Source organism: Culex pipiens, chromosome 1 (genome assembly GCF_016801865.2).
Source record: "Culex pipiens pallens isolate TS chromosome 1, TS_CPP_V2, whole genome shotgun sequence".
Taxonomy (NCBI): Eukaryota; Metazoa; Arthropoda; class Insecta; order Diptera; family Culicidae; genus Culex; species Culex pipiens.
In genome coordinates, this window is record NC_068937.1 from 99,656,834 (window position 1) to 99,681,006 (window position 24,173).

The 24,173-nt window shown below is 36.0% G+C and overlaps 4 protein-coding genes across 12 annotated transcripts in view; 2 read left to right on the forward strand and 2 right to left on the reverse strand.

Annotated features, from left to right (window-relative positions):
- Window positions 1–24,173, reverse strand: part of LOC120430222 (putative peptidyl-prolyl cis-trans isomerase dodo) — a 277,938-nt gene that overhangs the window by 74,967 nt on the left and 178,798 nt on the right. The window lies entirely within an intron of this gene.
- Window positions 1–24,173, forward strand: part of LOC120430217 (ecotropic viral integration site 5 ortholog) — a 129,660-nt gene that overhangs the window by 67,765 nt on the left and 37,722 nt on the right. The gene's annotated exons all lie outside the window — the stretch shown is intronic.
- LOC120431843 (uncharacterized) lies at window positions 6,637–9,535 on the reverse strand. 2 transcript variants are annotated; one of them, XM_052710256.1, is made up of 3 exons: window positions 9,259–9,535; window positions 9,007–9,180; window positions 6,637–7,092 (listed from the first exon to the last, which is right to left on the reverse strand). In XM_052710256.1, exons 1-3 carry the CDS (start codon window positions 9,428–9,430, stop codon window positions 6,974–6,976), a joined length of 465 nt encoding a protein of 154 aa, XP_052566216.1. In that variant the 5' UTR covers window positions 9,431–9,535; the 3' UTR covers window positions 6,637–6,973. The 2 variants fall into 2 exon arrangements, with proteins under 2 accessions (XP_052566216.1, XP_039452906.1); XM_039596972.2 differs by having other exon boundaries at window positions 9,007–9,535.
- Window positions 21,827–24,173, forward strand: part of LOC120425156 (glutamine synthetase 2 cytoplasmic-like) — an 84,571-nt gene continuing 82,224 nt past the window's right edge. Inside the window, exon 1 of the mRNA XM_052710177.1 lies at window positions 21,827–22,028. The gene's annotated coding sequence lies outside the window, so the exon portion shown is untranslated. The remainder of the gene's footprint in view (window positions 22,029–24,173) is intronic.

Below are 24,173 nucleotides of genomic sequence, written 5' to 3' on the forward strand. Positions count from 1 at the left end.
CACATTCGCGCAGCGCACGATCGTTTGACATTTTACCGAAATCCCGATCCCCAATGATTGCGTTCAAATGATTGCTGTCACCACGAAGTACCGCACGAGAAAAGAGAGAGAGAGGTTGAGAGGGAACGAAAGAGAGAGCACGTGCCTTCGTGTCGAGTGGCTGCTTGAGCGCCGAGCTCGGATGCGTTCGTTTCAACTTCATGTGCGTTCTCGGACGGTCGCTTCGAAATAAAGATCGTCTTGATACAGGCATTTTTTTGTGAGCACTGTCAAATATCGTTGTCGATGATGAATGAGGTTTAACGCTGACTCGATTTGGAGGTTAGAAAAGAGTGCACTGTTTACTTGGACTTAGCGGTCGTCGATTTTTGTCGGGGAAAATCGTGGAAAATCGACGAAGAACTTGTAAACAGTGCACGCGAGCTGTCAAACGACGTCACGGCGTAAAACCCTATGCTGACTGCTAGCACTAGCAAACAAAAAAAATGAGACAAATTCGTTATTTTCAGTGCCGAGAAACTCATTTGTTTGCAACATTCGCTACTGCAGTTTGCACACTTGACGCGTGGTTTACTAATAGCTTTATAACTGTCATTTTTCCGCAGAGAATTCTTCAGAAACTCAAAACAGGTTGAAAATTGCCATTTCTTACTGCCGAGAATCCCAGTTGTTCGCGGTGCACTTGCCACTGCAATTCGCGCATTTAATGCGTTATTTAACAACTGTCCAGTGGACCAGAGGGCATTTTTTTATTGCAATAAATAGTTAAAATGTACAATTTTCATGTTGGCATGACATTCCTCTCACACAAAACCACAGTTAAAACTAACCAAGCTACAAATGTAACAAAACTATAACATTTCCATTTTCGAAAATCGTAAAAGACGGTATTAAAATAAATAGCCACAGAAAGTTTCGCGTAGATGTTTCCAATATTTTCCACTATTTTCGCGTTTACAATTCCCGTTGTCGTTTACTGCATGTTATAACACAGAGAGAAGAGAGAGAAAGTCGTTTCGCATTTCAAAGTAAACATATTCAAGCTAGCAGGGGTTCCCCAGTATCAGTTACACACAACTAAAATTTGAGGATAAAAAAGAAAAAAATCTCGTAGAAGTTGCTAAAGTTGGTGAAACTGTTTGAAGGAAAAAAAACCGACTAGTGATAAATAGTTCTGTAACGAAAGTGAAACACATTAATGTTAGAAATTTTTCGAAACCTTTCATACAAACACACATAATGAAAACAACATTTAACGAAAATCAATTATTTATTAACGAGTGGAAATAAGAGGAAAAATAAACGAACGCATAAAGTAACACAAACAAAAAACCTAAAACAACAGACGTGTGATGATGATGGAAAACAGGTGCCAAAACGATTCGGGTTTGATTTCATCGTTTTGCTCTTCAAAAGTGAGATTGGATAAAAAGTTTGGTGTGTAAAACGAGCGCCCTTCGAGTTGTTTTGCAATGTTTTGTGGCGCACAAACGCCGATTCGTAGCCGTGAAGTAACATTTAAAAGTTTGATATTTAACGAAAAACAAAAGGTTTTAGTGATAATTATTTTTCCTAATATTGTAAGAAGATTGTTTTTCCGACCCCCTTTTTGCTTTCCCCGATTTAAACGGAACTCTATACAGATTATATTTACAAGCAAATTTGGTTTATCGTTAAACTGAAAATACTCAACCCTAGCGAAGAAAACATGTTAATTCCGTAACTCGAGCGCGAACCGTTCAACGAAACACCTTTGGCATTTGGTCGGCATTGAAGAAGCAAATCCCCGGTAAAGATCAACCGAAAAAAAAACAAGCAAAATGAAACACATAATCACAAATACCAAAATAATCCAATAGCATTGCGTAGCCGTAGTTGTACTTAATGCATTACACCTAACCATGTGAAACACTATACACATAGTAAAGTAAAAAAAAGAAGAAAAATTAACAGAATAAATTTAAACAAGAAAGTAAACGAAAAAAACACAGACAGAAATCTAATAACACAGGGTAACATTTTGTATATCAGATATACAGAAGAGAGAGCGAGAGAGAGAGAGAGCGGGCAGAATTTTATCAACAAACAAACAGCCAAACGACAACAAGACAAAAAGTAAACAAGAAAACAAACGCACGTTTGAACGGAATGAACACACACACATAAAGATGAGCAACAAGCACACATTTACACCACCACTGCGAGGTTGTTGTTGAATTGAAAAAAAGGAGGAAGAACCGTTTAAAAATCTTTGTCACAAACAATATACACCCCTTAAAAATAAAACGAGAAATGGTCGAAACTCGCTCGCTGTATTGAAACAACAACAGAGGATGAAAAAGCAAAATGGCGCGTAACGATGATTAACAACCCAAAAAAAAAACAATGTAACTAAAACAGCAGCAGACAGAATGCAAATTCGAAACATAATAAACACATTTGAAACAAATTCTCCTTAGTTTTTTTTTGTTTAGATTCCGGAAACTTTTATTTCAGCCCTGCGTTTGACAGTAGCTCACCTCTCTCATTGTTAACATTGGTGCCATAATACAAGGTAAGCACTGCTAAAGGTGGCTGCTTGTCCTTGTAAATTTAGGACTGGATTTCCCCTCTAAAAAGCAAAATATTTCGATTTATTTCCGAAATCATAATAAGAAAAGAAGACAAAAAACCATTTTTTTTGAGTTCAAATAATCTCGAAAAGCCGAGATTCGGACGGTGCTAAACGGAAAGGAAATTTGCCAAATTGTTTGATTAATTAGCGCGCGGTCGGCCGGGGGCGAAAATTAACTTAGTTGTAGACCATCAGGTGGTAAACCGGTATTACCAATGGTCGGTTTGCTTAGCGGCGCGGTGCTAATCGAACCGATTAGCGAATTAGTTTGTGCGTCGACTTTGAGTGGGACAAACGCGAAATGTTTTGGGCAGAGTGTCAAAGTGTTTGAGTTGATGCTGGGAAGGTCAAGATTTGTTTATGTTTGGATTGGTGTTTCAAATATTTTGAGTACTTTGGAGGTACATCAATGTTTTATTAACATAAAAAGGCATTCAAAGAACATTTTTAAAAGATGTATCTCTAGCAAAACAATGTAATTGGGCCAATGTCGCAATGTAAACAAAAAGTTTATCCTGCTCTTTCCTAATTGTACACTCAACCCCCGGTGGATGGTCACTTTTTCGTTTGACACTTTTTTAGTTTGTACCCCGTTGGTTGGTCAAAGTCAAACATAAAAGTGACGAATTGTCAGTTTTACACGGCGCTCACGCAAACGTTTGATAGTGTGTGTGAACTCCGTTCGTTTGACAACAGTTGGTGTCAAACCATCGGGGTTTGAGTGTAAACATCAACTGAAGTGAGCAGGATAAACTCTTTGTTTGCACTTCGATATTTGCCATTAACAGTGTTTTGTTTGATCTGTTTAATGCTTTATAGCAGAATTTTCTCTCTGATTTTAGGACCGAAAATTAAGATTTCCAAACACGCCAAATTGATGGAATCGCGTGGTAGCTCAATTTGCCAGTAAAATAATGCCAACCTTGTTGCAAAAATGATAAACTAATTGCGATGATTTGTGTTGCCTTCCTGTTGCGTAAGTCGAATGCTGTCAAATGTAAACAAAAGGTGGCAGTTTGTGTTACACGGCTGTCCACCAATCAACGTTTTGCAGAACACGTATCGTCATGATCTTACTACCTTGTCGCATTTCAATTTTCGACATTTCAAGAAAAACGTGTTTTAAAGCGTTGGTAGGTTAAGGCTTCGGTCCTATTTCCATCCAATTTGCTGCTGAAACTTACTTGCACGCTTAAGCTTAATTCCTATTGACCTTTGTCATTGAACTTAAAAATGCTGATATGCCAACATTAGGTTAATTACATAACATGCTATTCCCCTGAACATAACTAAATCATGCAATGAAAACAGTAACAAATAGAATCTGTTTAGCTGACTATTCTGGAAATTAAACCGATATTTCGACGGCAACATTTCAAAAGGCATCATGTACATTTTGACACTTTCTGGGTTATTGCATATTCTGAAAGTACTCCTAATAAGCTACCTCTCCACCAAAAATGAGCAAAAGTTGCTTCAGTAAAGTCTGTTTAATAATGATTTTAAATAAAGTATCATAAACAAAATTTCTGGCAACAGCAGCGCCTGTTTATATAGCCCTGTCAACCTGTCAAATAAAAGACTACGTGAACCTCTTGACGAAAAAAAGCATCCTGAAAAAGACGCCATGTACATTTGCCGACGAAAAGTGAATCATAACAAAGCTACCCCTCCAGTGACAACAGGGTGATATAGACGTTGGTGATGTCAAAAGAAGTTATGTTTGTTTTTCTTAAATATAGTGACGGAAATAATGTTTAATTGAATATGGATGATCAAGTATCAATAAAGGCATCACAGCAAATAAAGTAGTAATCCAGCTGCGCGTAAAAAGCATGGGTGTAAAATAAATTTTGCATTATTTTATGAAATTCTGTGTAATATAACACATTGAAATATGTAGCCCATCGGTATAGGGGGATGGCGTCGCTATTTTTAGACCACGTTTTCCACATTTTCTCATCGAAACCGACTACTTTATCGACTTCATTTTGCTGGGCGAGATAGGACGCCGTCTATTTTTAGACGATGACTCAGCACTTTTCCACTGTTGCGCCTAAAAACACCAGATGGCAGCACGATGTAACGCCACGTCCCTATGGGAAACCTACTTGACCGAAATGTCAAGCTCACATATACGTTTATCCTTTCCATTTTTCATCGGTCTGATGGCCGAGCGGGCTAAGGCGCCAGTCCTTTCTGTAGGTGCTGAATTTGAGTCCCGTCGGCTGCAACGTTTTTTTGTGTTTACAAAATTTTTAACATGCAGCGTGTAATATTAAGTGTCTTTTTTGACGAAGGTGATGTGCATGCTTTTGGATGCGATTTTACCATCGGATTTTTTGCTGTGCAACGTTTTTCATCGTTTGTTATCATTAGAACATCTTCTTTTGCTTTAATATTAAAATGGGAATCGAAAAATGATGCTCAACATTCAAATGCGTTTTTTCTCAAAACGCAAAGTTTGTAAATGATGCTTTTTGAAATGTTGGCGTCGAATTTATTTTAAATTGGATTTCGGAGTCACGAATATTTCGACGTGGTCGTGCTTTCTTGTCGCACGTCGCTTTTGGACGTTCCGAGAAAAACGCGTTTTAATGTTTGACCTTGAATAAACAAAAAATGGAGCACGCAATGTAAACAATAGCAAACACGTTTTGTTTGGTTGACTATTCTGTGCATTATCCCGAAGTTTGATTGAGATTGGGTGCCGAAGTCCCGAATTATAATTACAAATCTATAGTTTTTTTTTTTTAATAGGTCCTATAAACATATGAAAGACAATAGGTTATAGGACCTTTTCAAAAAAAAAAAAAAAAAAACTCTGGAAATGTTTACGGTAGTCGGGTATGTCAAACGCGTTCTGACCTGAAATTTCTTTGGCATACAATTTCCAGGGTGTGTCAACATAGCGACACGACACATTGAAACTTCTTCCGTATTAATAGTGACAACAACGCACGGCTTTTTTTCTGAATTTTTAAATGAATATCTCAGGATTGAAATCGAATTTTGGGAATCTAAACAAGCCTAAAATGCACCTGCGGTAACATAGCGCTATGGCGACGACATGATATGTTTTAGTAAGATTTCAGCATTATAACTCATCATTTAAATTAAACAACTTATTCCAATTTTCTCTTGCCGTTATAATGATGAGGCTATGGCCTTAATGCGTGACAACAGCTTTCTAGCATTCGCCATTATGGCATGACTATCAAATTTTGCGTCAACTGTAATAAAAATCCTAACCATTTTCAAGTTCACATCGAACAACGTCGCTAGGTGACCTGCCCCCAAACCCAAGCACCGAGTCGTGCACCCCAAAACGATGCCAAAGTGAAAAATTATGCACTTCCGCAATTGCGCGCACTGATTGTTTCATCTGATCAGACCACACAGTATTAGCGTCACAAACGAGACGCAAAGCAAATTTATATGGTCGTCGGATTTGGGTGACCCTCTAGTCTCAGGCCACGAGAGATAGATAGAGAGAGAGAGTTTTATTTATGGGATCATTCACTCAGCGATAATCAGCGCTGATATAACAGCTTGATAATGCTGCTCACCATGTTATTCGAGTGAGAGAGTGAGCAAATTGTTCTGAGTGGCGTGGATAACTGGCCGATGCCGTCTAAGTCCGGGGTGTGATGTCAAGGGGACCGTTTTCTACTTAGTTGCCAAGTTCAATCGAGTTTTAGGGTGATCTTACAGTCATTGTGGTGAACTTTGAAATTTTGTGGCTGCCCTTTGAGATCCCTGACTGAAAAGTTCGTCGGACGTCCGTCGTTTGTCGTCCGTGCAATCGAACGACGTCGCACGACAATGTCGTGCGACTTTCGCGCGAATGTCATACGTTTTTGCACCAAAATGTCGTATTTGTCGTGCGATCGATGATCGAAATTGCACGACATTCGACCGACGTCGCACGGTTTTGTTATTTAGGATGTCGTGCCTTTGTCGTGTGATGTCATTTCGGGTTTTTAGGTTATGTTGCAGTAAAAAATAGATATTTCTTTTATTTTTTTAGATGTATTTTTATTGTAAATTTCACTTTTTCACTCGATTTAAAATACATTCATTAATTTTACTTGTGTGTCGCGATCTCCACGTAGTTTTTGGCGTTGTCTTCCAGTTGGTCTTTCAGCTCATCGCTCGGCATCTTGGCCGGAAGTTTTTGGCGTTGTCTTCCGGGTCCGGAATTTGCCAGCCATCTTTTCGAGCCGACGCCAGCGTGCGAGGCAGCATCTTGATCAAGATTGACTATTGCTCTCCGACTAGCCGCAGATACGGCGGGGTGCGGCGCCACCGTTTATGTCCCATGGATTGATGGCCACCGGAGTACGGGACAACGTCGGTTTACGCACTTCCGGAGCAGATGTTTTTGCGGTCGTTACAGCTTCCGTTCAACAAACTACGTGGGACAACACAAAGACGCTGGTTTGTTAGCAGGATCAGATTGGAACATTTTTGGTTACCTGAAAAAAGATAACGTCATTCGGCTGAATCATCATATCCAAATCATATCTAGAGTTTTGTTGTTGAAACAAAGGGAATCTCATGACAGATATTATACTCAAAAAATCTGTGAAAATTCATAAAATAATTAATTGTGGAATATTTAAAAATTTAACTTTCAATGTAAAATTTTGAAAAAAAAAACTAAAAAAGCAGTTAATTAAAACTTATAAATTTTTAAGAAAATAAAAATAAAAGAAAGTTTAAGACAACAAAATATTCAAAAATTTTAGATTTCAAATTAAAAATCAATATCAACGCATGGTTTTTCTCCAAAGTTTTATGGAGAAAACCCATCTGGACCTGTTTAAATATTTTTGATTTTTTTAAATTGAAAGTGCATGTGTTTCTGAAGACCCCAAAGTCCATGCTTTCAGGATGCTAAGAACTTAAAAGACTTAAAACAATTTAAAAATGTTCGAATGTTTAAATTAGTCGTAAAAATTTAGAATATCTGAATAATTTAAAAATGAAATTTAATCTTTGACATTTTTGAAATTTACAAATATCAAGAATTATAAGAATACACTCAAAACCCGATGGTTTGACACCAACTGTTGTCAAACGAAAGGGGTCACTTTTTAGTTTGACACCCATTTTACAAACGAAAAAGTGACCAACCACCGGGGGCTGAGTGTTACACAATATAAAAAATTAAGAGATTAAAAATTTAAGAACCTAAGTATTTCAAAATTATAAAATTTTTAGAATTTAGAGTTTAAGAAATTATGAAATACTAAAATTCTAAAAAAAAATTTCTTAAATTATAAAAAATTTAGCATTTTAAAATTTGATAATTTTAGAACTTAAGAACTTTAGAATTTTGGAATTTTGGAATTTTGGAATTTTGGAATTTTGTAATTTTGTAATTTTGGAATTTTGGAATTTTGGGATTTTTGGAATTTTGGAATTTTGGAATTTTGGAATTTTGGAATTTTGAAATTTTGAAATTTTGAAATTCTGGAATTTTGGAATTTTGGAATTTTGGAATTTCGGAATTTTGGAATTTTGGAATTTTGGAATTTTGGAATTTTGGAATTTTGGAATTTTGGAATTTTGGAATTTTGGAATTTTGGAATTTTGGAATTTTGGAATTTTGGAATTTTGGAATTTTGGAATTTTGGAATTTTGGAATTTTGGAATTTTGGAATTTTGGAATTTTGGAATTTTGGAATTTTAGAATTTTAGAATTTTAGAATTTTAGAATTTTAGAATTTTAGAATTTTAGAATTTTAGAATTTTAGAATTTTAGAATTTTAGAATTTTAGAATTTTAGAATTTTAGAATTTTAGAATTTTAGAATTTTAGAATTTTAGAATTTTAGAATTTTAGAATTTTGGAATTTTTAAATTTTAGAATTTTAGAATTTTATAATTTTAGAATTTTAGAGTTTTAGAATTTTAGAATTTTTGAATTTTAAAGTTTTAGAATTTTAGAATTTTAGAATTATTTAAAAAAATATTTCTGCAAACCTTTTAAAAAAATACCTATTTTTTGTAATTCGCTTTGTTTTCAACCTTTTTTTAATTAATTTTATTTTTTTCAGTAAAAAAATATAAAAAAATATTAAAAAAAATCTGTAAAATATTATTCAGGATGCTTCTAGTTTTTAAATTTTGAAACTCATCATCGAGATAATCCTGGCGGAGCATTTATGTTAGAGTTTTTTTTTATTATACAATTCTGAAGACCAATAATCATAACACCCAATATTAGCCCTCATACTTTCCGTCTTCCAAGCTCACTCCCGATACTTTGAAATGCGCCTCTTCCATCATTTCAATGACTTGAAGCAACAGTTCTATTGATACAAATTTCCGGTGGATCAGAAACACCGCCAAGAGATGATTATTCTGTACCCCTTTTTCTCTTACCTTGGGTAGAACTTTTGACGCTCGGTGTTTCATCCTCCTCCTCCTTTGGAATGAACCATATCCTCCATAAGCTCGGTTCCTTCCGGTCCCGTCTTCCGCCACGAAGACCTGGCCCGCCGGATACATGCGTCTCGTCCTCCTCCTCCACCGCCACGAAGACCGAATTCTGAATATCTGGAACATAAGAAGCTATAATTTGGCCACTTGCCCACTCCGGCCGGAACTTTCCGACAGAAAAAAAGCACAACTTACCTATCAACCGGTCAAAATCCTTCCGAAGCCCAACATCAACAATAACTAGTTCGATTCGGTTGCAATCAAGTCCAAACAAGACCAGCTGAAGAGAACTGTCAAACTGTTTGCGTCGACGAAAATCGTGACGTCGAATTGAAGGAAAATCGATGGAAAAAACAATGTCGGGCATGTCGAGTGTTTGTCGTACGTTTGTCGTCCTTTCGACCAATCGATATCGAAACGGTAAAATCAAAACCGCGCGACAGCTTGTACGACGTGCGACATTTTTCAAACAGGGATGAGTCACAAAGTGATTGCAATGAATGGATGGAAAGGGAACCCCTACGAATTTGGCATCATTGTTAAATTTAAAATTCCAAAAACTAATAGATAACATTTTTGAACGACGTATTTTTATTTATTTTTTAATGACGTAAACTAGGACTGGAATACAGTCTAAACTAAGCATAAAACCCTATTAATCATAAATCGATAAATCGATTGTGGTTTGTCAATATCCCCCTAAAGTAGAATCATAATTGATTGTTTCTAGCATTGTTTTTTTTTTAAATTCTATCTTCATGCTGTAAATGAAAGATTCAGAGACTGCTACTTGTTTCAAAGTATTTTTGAATTTCCAAATGAGTAAAGTATTTTTTCCCATGATCTTGATCACTTTACTAAGCAATCGAATCCAGAAGAGAAAAGATCATCAGTTGTATTGGCCCGAGCCGGGATTTGAACCCTGATCTACCGCTTACAAGGCGGAAACGTTACCAACTGAGAGTAAGCAATTATTATTTTAGAAGTGCATATTTTCAACAAAATAATTACTACAACCGCTGAAACCAATTAGTTATAAGGTAAACTATGGTTTGGCTTAACATTTCCAAAAAAAGTGTCCACGTGGATTATGGATGGTACCGAACATTTAAAAAACATTTCTCTGGACCCAAGCAGACGGAAATAACTTGGGAATAACATTTTTTGATATTTGAAAATACTTGGCCAATAACATTTTATGTTATTTATAACAAGATATGTTATTCGTCGCTATGATTTTTTTTGTTATTGAATTGTTATGTTAATAACAGACTAATAACATTTTAAGTTATTCTTCGAACAAATCTTTGTTATTATTTTTTGTTATTTTAACAAATAATCCGATCATCCCAATAACAGTTGGAAGTATTCGTCCATAACATAAATGTTATTCAAAGTTGTTTTGGCTTTCAATAACAATAACAAATTTTGTTATGATAACATAAACTGTTTTTGAACCCTTATGCAAAAATGGATTTTTCAAGAAGATTCCATAACACTTTCGGTTATTTTAACAGTATTTGTTATTGAAATGGCATGAATTTTGTTATGTTATGTTGTTATATATTTTTTAAATTTATTCATTATTTTGGTTAAAATTTATTAAAAGATAGAATTGTGCCTTAAATTCTTTAAAATTAGTTTCGTTTATTAAAATATCGATTTATATTGCATTTTAAACTGAATTCGAAGCACGAATCAAAAATGTTCACATTTTATATAAAATTTGTTCTACTGAAAATGACTATTTTTTTTCCGAATAGTATTTCAAAAACACATAAAATGTTAATTTGTGGCAATAATTATACCTTCTCCTAGTGAAAATGTTCAATGAGTCCGAAATTGCATTCCGTTTTTCGATTCGAATAAAACTATGAAATTATGAAAATATATAATTATCCTATTAATGAACATTTTCGTAATTATTATTAATTTATTTTTTAAGCTCCATAAAATGTTATGAAAACATTTTCTTGGAGTATTTTGAACACATTTCTCGAGTTTTTTTTGTTTTTTTTTTTGAAAAGGTCCTATAAACAAAATTTTCACTTTTTGTTTTTTGGGTGTTTTTGAATACCCCTGACTCAAGCCGGTTCTAAAAACACCCAAAAAGCAAAAAATAAAAATTTGGTTTATAGGACCTTTTAAAAAAAAACTCTAGATTTCTACCACGGACAGTATGATTCCATACCATTCCGTACGTATTTAATTTCTAGAGTTTTTTTTTTTTTTTTTGAAAAGGTCCTATAATCATATGAAACACATCTGTAATCGTTAATTGTGTTCATGGATTTGAGAACAACGAGGGAATTTATTCATGAGTATGGTGCATAATGAACGTGAAAATATTTTTTCGTGGTTCTCAAATTCATGAACACAATTCACGATTTCGAGAATCGCCTTTTTTTCGTGTAGGACCTTTAAAAAAAACTCTAGATTTGTACTGTTCATTTTGCGGAAAAATCTAAAAGCTATCAAATTCACCCCAGCTAATTCGGACAGAAACTTTTGACGGAAATTACATAAAAAAAGTTTCTGCTCATTTCTAGGTGTCCGAAGGTTATGTTTGGTGAGTCACCCAAAACTCTTTTAAGCAACGTTTTACTTCCCCATCCGATAGCAGGCAAAAATAAAATATCCTATAAAATCGAAAAAAAAAATTAAAAAAAAAAGTTACCGACGGAAAATTTAAAGACATAAAATTAAATTTAAAAATATTACTCTAAGATAATCCATTGTTTCACGAAGTTAACATTTTTGCATTTAAATTTGAAGCCTTTTTTTAAATTTTATATATTTGTATACATTTGGGTAAAAAATAGGCTTTTGTTTTAATTTTTTCCTTTTTTCCCATTCGAAACTTGGAATCTTATGAAATGAACTTGATTTTTTCATGATCTGTTTCATGCTTTAATAGTTTAAAAAAATAGAAAAAAAACGACATATCGCGTTTACTCAATTATTTCACATTTAAAACGCCGTATCTTTAGTTGTTTGCAACCAATATTTACTAAATCAGGGCAAGTCTTGATTTGGTTGCCGTATCGATTGGTCAGTAGATTGTTCTAGATTTATAGTAGATCCTTTGGGAGAAGTTGGCGTATTCGTCGTTATACCCCAATAAAATCTGCTATAAACCAGGAACAATTTGGATTTTTTACCACTCGCATCTAGAACTTAATCAAAAAACTTATCGTAACACTGGATTTGCAAAAAAAAACGAGTAAAATTTTAATCTGAATACGGTCTTTGCAAACACAAAATTCCCAAATTGTTTAAAGATATTTTTACACAACAGTATGTTGTTTGATGATTTTTAATGCACAAACATAAACATTAAAAAATACAAAAGAAAAAAAAAGTTGCATGTCAAGCAATCCCAGAACAACAACAAACAAACTCATACGACACAAAAGCTAGTGAATCAAGATTGACAGCCGTTGGTTGATGCGATACTCCCACAACATATAGGGCCACTTTAAGGTAGGCCAGGCCCACTCAATTATATAATTGTAACAACAACCGCTGCTGCGCTGGCCGTAGTTGCGCTCTCGTAGTTGACACTAGACACGGTTCAAGGACACCTGGGTGCAATTTGGAATAGGGATCGGCATCGCAATCTGCAACATTTATCTTCACTGTCAAGGTGATGAAAGCGAGAAAGCCAAGTTGCTCGAACCGTTATAGCAGTCGCCATTATGGCGACCTGTCAAAACAAACCATAACCTGATCATTCCATCTTGTGCTATGTTTTGATTCTGTGTCGCACAATGGACTCCAATTGTAGGAAATTGACGCCCCACCAACAGCGAACGTACGGACTCTTCCTGTTTACAACTTGTTGGTTCCCTCCGCAGAGATCCCACGGAATGATGACCCACAGAATCCGGCCGGATCGTGTATCACGCGATCGTTGACAACAACCGTACTCAGAGTCGAGTTTGAGGGTAAATTTTGCTCACCATGACTATCGTGCATGATAGAAAAACGACAAAAGAGAAGGTTCGCAAAGCTGATTGTCAACAAAATTGCGCTGTTCCTCAGCTGTTTCGAGCTTCTTATTTGGAAGCAAGAAAAACAAACGTGATTCATTACAGGCGAGCAACAGTGATTAGACCCAAGTAGAACTAGTTTTGTTCCAGCGCGGTAATTATTTGCGGATCTGTTGTCGTGTGAGTGTCATGTAATTATTCTATTCACGCACGCATGCAATGGCGATTCAAAACAAAGCTACGACAGCGGTAAATGGTTTGATCTTGGATGACAATAAAACTTTATGGTACGCACGGCACATACATTGTAAAACTGCAACAAATTGATGTCCAGCAGTTCATTCTGCTACATCAATTAGTATAAACAAGGAAGAAGATCAATGATGGAGAAATTTGCGGAACAGACAAGGTTTACACCTACAGTTGATTAAAACGTCAAAATGAGTATGATGCCATAATGGTGGCCGCTATAAAATTACAAGCTAGCGAGAAATCGCTCCTCTTCAGTTTAAATCGAAAGCTGGTAATTATCCCACACCAGGTTTAGAAATGTCATTGAACTTGATAAATCCGGAAAACGACTGGTTAATGAACTTTGACGCTCAACCCGTTGAATAATAAATCGTTACAATCATACATATTCAAGTTGAACCCGGAAGAAATACCGTAAATTCAAATTACGTCACAATTCCAGCTGTCCTCGTCCCCGTCACGCAGGATGGTCAATTTTCCACTCAAAAGGACTTTGAGAAGTAAAAACGAAAAGAAAAAAAATCGAAAGTGAATGTCCTTTCCTCTTGCACGGAAGTTAGTACCTCTAAAAGGCAAACAAAACCGCTAGTTGCCGTGAATACGTAATGTACCAGAGCCAGCACAGCTACAACTCAACTGCACAGTGTAGAGGCCCACAATATGGATAATAAGCTTGTTTGAAGGATAGGTATCACGCGAACGATCATCCCACATTCAGGTTTCTCAGCTGATTCTTAGGCATGAGCTGTGTAAGTGATTCTACGGAAATGTTTTGTACTTAGATACTACTAGTTTTGTTTTTAAGTTGACGTTCAGTTACTAAGCTTAGTTTGTTTACTGTTACATTACGAATCGGTGTACATCTGTTGTCAACAAGGATAACACAGAGAAAATATTTTTAAATAAACTACCTAGGAGAACTACAATTTTGAAAGCATTGTTAACATATAACACACAATAATTTTGCATGGATCGTTACACACCCCCAAACCCATTACGCCATTACCCTTTCCCGTTACTCCAACAAATTGGGCATGTGAATATTCGAGAATCTGTATCTTGAGAATGGATTTTCTGATCCATTTGGTGTCTTCGTCAAAGTTGTAGGTGATGATTAAGACGATTCAAAAAAAGTGGCACACAAAAAAAAACCCCTTTTTATTTTCTTTTAACCAACTTTCAGTAATAACAAGTAAAAAAAATATTTTTTCCGCGAAACTTTTTTTTAAATAAACCTAATCATAATCCACAATTTTGCCCAAGACATCAAATTGATCAGAAAATCCCCTCTCAAGATACAAATTTTCGAGTGTTCACATGTCCTTTTTGTATGGCCAGCCCGAAAAAATGAGACTTGTAAGGGAAACTAGTTATGCAAAATGGCTTCTATTGACATAGTTTGAAATTTCCCGAGCCTTTAATTTTATTTTTACGGTTGTTATTTTCTTTCATCCTAAATGTTGTTAAAAGTTCTTCTTCTACTCTTTTTTTTAATCTGGAAGCAAAAAAATGTGAAAAAACAGTCGAAAACATCCACGTTAAATTGATTGTACACTGTTAAGGATACATTTTAAATCTACTTTTAAATCATTTTTAATCATTTGGGAGATTTTTGAGACCTGTTTTCGAAAAGAAGACAACACATTTAAGAGCAGTTTTATCCTGGGTTCATAGATTTTTTTTTGCAAAACTAAGTAGGGGAACAGCATCTAATTCCAGCGTGCCTCTAATGTTGGCAGGTCAGAACTTTGACATTCAATTAAAGCTAATTAAAAGCGTTTTCAACTGAAATGGAGTGATAAATAGCTCAATAAGAAGTGAGCAAGCCAGTTTCTATCAAAAGTTTTGCAAAATTAGTTGTTTAAATAGTGAAAATCAGCAAATTGGATGGAGTTAGGAGTGAGTGCTTAACCTGCCAAACATACGAGAATTTCCCCTATACCTTGCTGTGATAAAAAATCTCAGAGATTTTTAATGTTTTCGTTTGAAAAAAAAAAAAAAAACTATCATTGGTCGTATTTTTTAGATTATGTGCCTATTATTTAGAAATTATGCAACAGAAAATAAGTGTGAATTTATAAAAAAAAATCCACCATTTTTGGGGGTTGAGGTTTGAGCTGTAAAGATTAAATCTCGATTAAATTTTCAAAAGGTCCTATCTGCATAGGAAACCCATGAGGGATAGGTTGTTTTGAAAATTTACTCTAGAAATGAGAAATAAGTATTTTTTTTTTAATTTGTAAAAAAGAAGAGGAAAGTAATTAAGACTGAAAAAAGCTTGAGACTTCAGTTTATTTTCACATTTAAAATTGAATGAAATAGAAAATTATATGCATTAATCATGCAAACCATCACTCCTAACAAGTTTATGATTTTGTAAAGCTAAAACTGACGGAACATTTTTTTCCTTAAAATTCACACAGAACAAAAAAGAAGGTAATGTTAATCAGGGAATGGTTACAGATTACGTTTAAAAAAAAATGTAATATTAAATCAGGTTCTGGTGAATTTTTATCACGTTCACATTTTCACACATTTTTAAGGTAAAATTATTCAAAAAAGAGGTATTATTCAACCAAACAAATTTTCAACCTTTTTCTGTGTACAAAAAAAAAGGTGCAGGTAGTTATGTTCTACATGACCAATATGACAAAGAACTTTGTACAAAACTCCTAAAAAAATATTCTATTATATTTTATTTTTAAATCATTGCCTATTTATTTAATCCTGAATAATTTATTCCAATTAAATGTTTTCAATCTTTGGCACCTCTGTGGAAATAAATTGCCAAAACACGAAAATATTGCCAAAACAAGTATGGTTCGGAAAATGCCACGGAACCGGCCACTCTAGGTTGTGGCCACCACAATCAAAATGGTTATTTTCATGTCCAGTATCAAAAACCATGAATTTTGATACCCATATTGCCCCAAGTCGTATGGTTCGGTGAATGTCCCCCTGGTAGAACCTTCCCTAGGGCAATGGCCACTCCGGGTGTGGCCAATCCGGTCAAAATGGCCATTTTCATTACCACTTTCAAAAACCATGAATTTTGATACCCATATTGCCCCAAGTCGTATGGTTCGATTAATGTGGCCAATATCCTACCAATGTGGTCCCAACCCCATTGCCCAAAATCATTCTGGTTTTCCGGTGACCTTCCTAACAATCTTTATTAGAACAGAATTCCTCCCAAGTTGGTGCACAACCTGTGTCTTCCAATGTGTGTGTGTGTGTGTGTGTGTGTGTGTGTGTGTGTGTGTGTGTGTGTGTGTGTGTGTGTGTGTGTGTGGGTGTGTGTGTGTGTGAGTAAGAAAATTACCACCGTGGATCCGTCTTTGACGAAACCTCGTAAGGCACTGAAATTTTCTGAGGCTAAGTGCTAGCTTATATAGTTCGCATGAAATGTGGCAACATGGTGCAAATTTTGCGTTCTCTCCTGCTTTTGCGAAACTCTCACGCGAGAATGTGGCACCACTGTTGTCACATTTCATGCGAACTATATAAGCTAGCACTTAGCCTCAGAAAATTTCAGTACCTAACGAGGTTTCGTCAAAGACGGATCCACGGTGGTAATTTTATTACTCACACACACACTCACGCACATATGAAAGACACAGGTTGTGCACCAACTTGTGAGGACTTCTGTTCTAATAAAGATTGTTAGGAAGGTCACCGGAAAACCAGAATGATTTGGGGCAATGGGGTTGGGACCACATTGGTAAGATATTTGCCACACCCGGAGTGGCCATTGCCCTGGGGAAGGTTCTTCCGGGGGGACATTTACCGAACCATACGACTCGGGGCAATATAGGTATCAAAATTCATGGTTTTTGAAACTGGTAATGAAAATGGCAATTTTTACTGGATTGGCCACACCCGGAGTGGCCAGTGCCCTGGGGAAGGTTCTACCGGGAGACATTAATCGAACCATACGACTTGGGGTAATATGGGTATCAAAATTGCCCCAAGTCGTATGGTCCGATTAATGTCCCCCTGGTAGAACCTTCCCGTCTTCCGTCTTTGACGAAACCTCGTTAGGCACTGAAATTTTCTGAGGCTAAGTGCTAGCTTATATAGTTCGCATGAAATGTGGCAACATGGTGCAAATTTTGCGTTCTCTCCTGCTTTCGCGAAACTCTCACGCGAGAATGTGGCACCACTGTTGCCACATTTCATGCGAACTATATAAGCTAGCACTTAGCCTCAGAAAATTTCAGTGCCTTACGAGGTTTCGTCAAAGACGGATCCACGGTGGTAATTTTATTACTCACACACACACTCACGCACATATGAAAGACACAGGTTGTGCACCAACTTGGGAGGAATTCTGTTCTAATAAAGATTGTTAGGAAGGTCACCGGAAAACCAGAATGATTTGGGGCAATGGGGTTGGGACCACATTGGTAAAATATTTGCCACACCCGGAGTGGCCAGTGCCCTGGGGAAGGTTCTACCGGGGGATATCAAAATTCATGGTTTTTGAAACTGGTAATGAAAATGGGCATTTTTACTGGATTGGCCACACCCGGAGTGGCCAATGCCCTGGGGAAGGTTCTACCAGGGGGACATTAATCGAACCATACGACTTGGGGCAATTTTGATACCCATATTACCCCAAATCGTATAGTTCGGTAAATGTCCCCCCGGTAGAACCTTCCCCAGGGCACTGGCCACTCCGGGTGTGGCCAAAAAAATCAAACCATCCACATTAACGACCCCCGGGTCTTTTGTGGTCTCTATTGCAAGTTTCTGCTCGAACCTAGGAGTCCGAAGGCTTGAATGGGGAGAGCACCCAAACCTCTTTCTGCTCCAAGGAACCTTCCACCCCAGTGTTTGAACTGACGACCTATGGATTGCGAGTCCAACCGCCGCCAGCGATTCCACCGGAGTAGGCTTGGTTTGGTGTGTCGTTTGTACTTATGGCATGGAGGCGACTCCTACACCTGGAATGACTTAACGGCCTAACAACAACCAAGGCCGGGACCGACATTTTACTTCCTCATCCGATGGAAGGTGTGGCCAATCCGGTCTAAATGGTCATTTTCATTACCAGTTTCAAAAACCATGAATTTTGATACCCATGTTGCCCCAAGTCGTATGGTTCGGTAAATGTCCCCCCGGAAGAACCTTCCCCAGGGCAATGGCCACTCCGGGTGTGGCCAATATCCTACAATGTGGTCCCAACCCCATTGCCCCAAATCATTCTGGTTTTCCGGTGACCTTCCAAACAATCTTTATTAAAACAGAATTCCTCCCAAGTTGGTGCACAACCTGTGTCTTTCAATGTGTGCATGTGTGTGTTTGAGCAAAAAAATTACCACCGTGGATCCGTCTTGGACGAAACCTCGTAAGGCACTGAAATTTTCTGAGGCTAAGTGCTAGCTTATATAGTTCGCATGAAATGTGTCAACAGTGGTTCCACATTCTCGCGAGAGAGTTTCGCGAAAGCAGGAGAGGAGGCAACATTTGCTACGTGCTTTCAGCCAATCAGCAGCCGGGATTTTTCCTGCATTCATTTTTTATTTTCATCTTAACTTTTAAGTACTTTAACAAAGTTTTTTCAACTTTGTGAGATAGTCAACTTGTACTTTAAGTCTTCCCCTTTCGTTTAGTGGGTAAAACATAAAGATTGTTTGAATGGGGGGGAAGATATAAGCATTTGAAAAACGACACAAATCGTTACACTTTCGCTTCGCGAAATTTTGGATTGACACCCGTAGACAGTGCCCTTAGGACAAAGTTCTTTGTCAAAATAACAAATTATTTTATTCTTTTGTATTTTGCTCGGATTATTACAACAGGTTGCATAAATGCTATCATATTATTTCTGGAAGTCAGGCGGTGCAAATATATTTTTTTTTTTTTTGTAAAATCGCGATAACTCGTATTGGTTTCAAGCAAACCCCTTATGTTTATATACAAAAGTTATGGTAGTTGTCTACTCCCTAGTAGCAACCTGCGCTAACTAACATTCCCGTCCCTTAAAATCGAGGTCTACAAACTGACATGGCGGGCGCCGTTGGTGGCCAATGACTGTTACCTATTCGCAATTGATCTAGCTTTAGCAATCATGGTGTTTTATCTTTTCGGCGCATTCATACATGCTGTTGATAAGGGAAACACTACTAGATCGTCGAAGCCTATGATCAGTAGTGCTGAAAGGATATTACGGTTCTGTTCAGCAACGGAGGGGCAACCATGGGTGATCTCTCATGCTCATGCTCATGCTCAAAAGTTATGGTAGTTGTCTTCTCTATAACTTTGTAGAACATTATTTAACTCAATAAATAACCCTGCAAAGTTAAAAAAAACACGAAATTTTAAAATGAAAAAATGTGTTCTAAATGAAAAAAATAATTATTCTGGGTTATTGCAGATTTGAAAAGTAAATTGAATTTCCCTTAAAATGACACGTTCCAAAGAAAATTTGCAGTCAAGCTTTGAAAAATGGCAAAATTGTTGAAACAAGATTTATTTTTCGAATAAAAACACGTTTTTTTAAATTCTGAGCACGCCATCAAATCGGGCGTCCAATTTTACATGAAAGTATCTTTGACGCCAAATTTCGAAACCATTACCATTTCAGGCTGCAAATTAGTGAAAAACAAGTATTTTTTCGCATGTTTAAAAGAGAAGGGGTCGTACCACCCCTACGTCACGCGATTTCGAAAAAAAATGAGCTTTGATTCCTGATCAGCGACAAAAGTTACCCTTTAGGATAAAGTTTCACGCAAATCGAAGACGGGTTGGGGCAACTGCTATAGGGGGATGGCGTCGCTATTTTTAGACCACGTTTTCCACTTTTTCTCATCGAAACCGACTACTTTATCGACTTCATTTTGCTGGGCGAGATAAGACACCGTCTATTTTTAGACGATGACTCAGCACTTTTCCAGTCTTGCACTTTAAAAAACCAGATGGCAGCACGATGTAACGCCACGTCCCTATGTGAGTTGGCAGAGAATGACCCACTTCAAAATTTCACATGGCATGAAAATATTTTTTAAACTGTTTCAATCATGCTTAAATTTATCATGCACCAAATGCATTTTAAACAGTTTTCAGTTGATTGCATGTCTTTTTTCCATTGAAATTTTGAAGTTTTTGGAGAAAAAAATATATTTTTTTGCCCCCTGATTTTTCGAGCCAATTTTGAAAGGGGTATCGAACAGCACTAATTCTCCATACAAACTTTGGAGAAAAACCATTCGACCATGTCAAAATATTTTTGAAAAGTTCAAAGTGCACGCGTTTCTGCACAGAAAAAAATATGTGAATTTACTCGACACGGAAAAAATGAATCACATTTAAACTCAGTTGATGTAAACTTGAGATTCGACGTAAACGATTGAATCGCACGTAAAATCATGTTTTTACGTATAATTTGTTGCAAATTTACATCAAATTGCATTTAAATTTAAATTTATTGACGTGCAAAAGTGTTACATCATAATTGATGTAACATTCGGAAATATTTTTTTGTGTGTGGGGACCCCAAACTCCATGCTTCCCCTCGAGTTGACCCTGCGCAGAAATTTGGTTGGTCGGTCGAAACCGATCGAAAAAAGGCTTTTTTTACAACTGGCGCTAAGGACCTTTTTCAAACTAACCCGAGATATGGATTATTTCAGCTTTTACTTGTTCATCTTTTTTATATCAAAAATATTTTAAAGCTAAATAAAATAAAAACTTTTTCGTAAATTACACAGTTCAACAAAAAATCAAATATTTCTTGTCTCTGAGACGAGAATATGTGTTCCTAGTAGATTTTTGCCTGCTGAATCCGAATCCAGGCCCAGAATTGCTCCAAATGGTCCCAATTTTGAGATACACCCGTTTGAAATGTTAGTTTAGGCCAAAATTAGCTACTTTGTCGACTATTTTACAAAAGAACTATTGAATAAACAAATAAACCAATACATGTATCTTAAAGTTCACGTTCTCCCCTTTCTGAAACACCCCTGGTTTTTAAAATTTGATTGTTTCTACGCATATTTATAGCCATTTTAAAATTATATTTTCAGTTGGTTCTCATTCAAGTTTTTCCAACTTGCATGCAAGTCAATTTCTAAATTTAAAATGGCTATAAATATGCGTAGAAACAATCAAATTTTAAAAACCAGGGGTGTTTCAGAAAGGGGAGAACGTGAACTTTAAGATACATGTATTGGTTTATTTGTTTATTCAATATTTCTTTTGTAAAATAGTCGACAAAGTAGCTAATTTTGGCCTAAACTAACATTTCAAACGGGTGTATCTCAAAATTGGGACCATTTGGAGCAATTCTGGACCCGGATTCGGATTCAGCAGGCAAAATTCTACTAGGAACACATATACTCGTCTCAAAGACAAAATCTTGTTGGACTGTGTTATTGACGACAGAAAACTTTGTCAACGACCTACTCCTCATCATCATCCCAATCAACCGGCGTACTAACATAATCAGAATCACCCTCACTAGCCGGACAGTTCACGCCGAACGCTAGTATAAATGCAACGCGCGCCCGACCCTTTCGACCAGTCTCTCGGCAGTCGTTGAGCGGAGTTCACGTACGATTCAAATCGAGTCAACAAAGTACCACGCGTCGTCACCGGTCGTCGTTTTTCCTTTTCGGTTGTGTGACAGTGTAATTCAGCTGGAAATCCGCGTAATTGTGCGCATTCAGCAAGTGTTTTTCTCTCTGTGGAAGCAAGTTTCGACTCCCAAATCTAAGCAAAGTGAGTGTCTAAGGTTATTTGCTGTCCGCAAGTGCTCATCAATTTACATAACTCTGTGTACAAGCAATAACTATTTTGGGGACAAATTAGCACACGAAAATCGAACCCGATTGTGATGAATGGAATTGGGTGGATGGTGTTTGCCAACAAGAGGGACAAAAACAGTAAACAGAGACTGATTATCGGAAATAAACTGCATCAGTAAATAAAAAGGGACATTTTTGGGAGCATGCAGTGTATGACTAATGATAATGAAGATTGAAATTAGTGTGGACAACAAAGCAAGAACCCGAAAGAGATGTTGATAATTCGGTAAAAGATGAAGTGAAGACGAAAAGTAAAATATTTGGTTTTATATTATTAGTGATTTTTGATAAAAAAAATTATAGTAAAGATTGTCTACATATTCAATCATATTTTGCAATAGAGATTTAATTTTCAAATGTAGACAAACAAACATCATCAAAGTTATCGCGACAATGGAAGAAAATCTTGAGATTTACGATTTGTTTTACGATTATTCTTGTACTGAAATCACTGAACTGACCAAAATTGATAAAATGTAAATGGCTAATAATTTGATTCAATTTAAATATTTCATTGTCGTTGAGATTATTTCATTCAGAGTCAAAAATGAGTAGTGCTCAAAAGCAACCATGTGCGTTACAGGGTTGAATTAGCAGTATGTTGCAGTTAAGATAGCAATAAAGTGGCAAAATGCAACTAAAAACTAAAGTAATGTAACTTTTCCTGTCATTCTCGAACGATGAAACTTTGCTCTTAGTGCGTCCATCCCGGGAATTCCCGAAAAAAAAAAACAAATTTTGTTCTGGAAATTCAGATTTGGTTGTAGGAAGTAGATGACAAGTTGAATGCATAGTAATCGATAAGAAATTTAATGCATTATAATTTGTATTTGGCAGATATCAGCATTAATTTGGCTTTTTAGGGAAAATTGTTAAAATTTTAGTTTCGCAAAGTTCCTAGCGCTTTAAATATTTTAAATTTAATGTTATATATTTTTAAAATACCTGGAATTATATTTTTGTTTATTTATGGTTTTAAATTCGAAACAAAGGTCATACACGGAGAGACCGGCCGGGGCAAATCTAAGTAAATCTTGGTTAATTTAACTAAAAGTATGGGTTAATTTTTTACACAGCTTTTTTTCAACAATCGATTGTTGATTTTGTTAACCCGAAATTGCTGACCACCAGTAACTAAAATTAACTAAAAAAATAGTTGGAATTGCCATTTTTGTTGGTTAAATGGCCGAAAAAAATTCTAGCAGTCGACTGCTAGAATATTTTTTTCAGAAAATTAACTAAACATTTCTTGTTTTCAGCTGATATATTGTGGAATATTCTGTTAAAAACTGGCTGGGACATATTTTTCAACTATTTTTCAACAATTTTTTTTCGTTGTATCAACCGAAATATTTTTGCATGCAGCAAATTATTAGTGGTTTATAACAAAACATTTCTTAATTAGACATAATTTATGTAAGTGTTGATATATATTTTCTTTAATTATCTAACGATATACTGCCCACCATTGAAAAAAACGGCTAATATCCACTTTTGGCAAAAACGAGATATTAGCACTAGGTGGTAGAGGATGTTCCAACGCATCTTCTGGAACTTGAATTTCACTGAAAAAGTGTTTAGACTTGGCTGCCGATGCGAAAAACCAAACGGCTAATATGCCAGTCTAATGGGAAATTGCCTTGACGGAGATTTTGTGACAAACACTAAAACGCGTTTTTCTCGGAATACTTGATTTGGCATAATAGCCGAATTTTGAATTATGGGCAGTATAGGCTGTGCCGAATTTCTAGCTATATTTTAACTAATGTCTTACTTGAATACAGAAAAATATTCGTACATGTAGTCAATAATTAGCTGTTGTTAGCAATATTTTTATTGAATTTGCAGTAAATTTTGTAATAATGCCTCACAAATTAATGCTGAGTGTTTTTATTTTCGCATTTATTCTGCCTAAAAATTTAACGTTTTGTACTAATTTGATTTTTTTGCATTAAGTTGTTAAATTACTGTTAAAAAGCATCAAAACAATTTTTTTTAACTGTTGTTATAAAACATGTTAAGTTTGACTAATGTTTTAAAAAATTACGTTGCATTAATC

Excerpts from the sequence above, each read along its gene's own strand:
- LOC120431843 (XM_039596972.2), bottom strand. The coding sequence starts at position 9,430 with ATGCCCGACATTGTTTTTTCCATCGATTTTCCTTCAATTCGACGTCAC. Across the intron at positions 7,093-9,006 it reads CGTCAAAAGTTCTACCCAAG|GTAACCAAAAATGTTCCAAT; the intron begins GTAAGAGAAAAA and ends ATCTTTTTTCAG.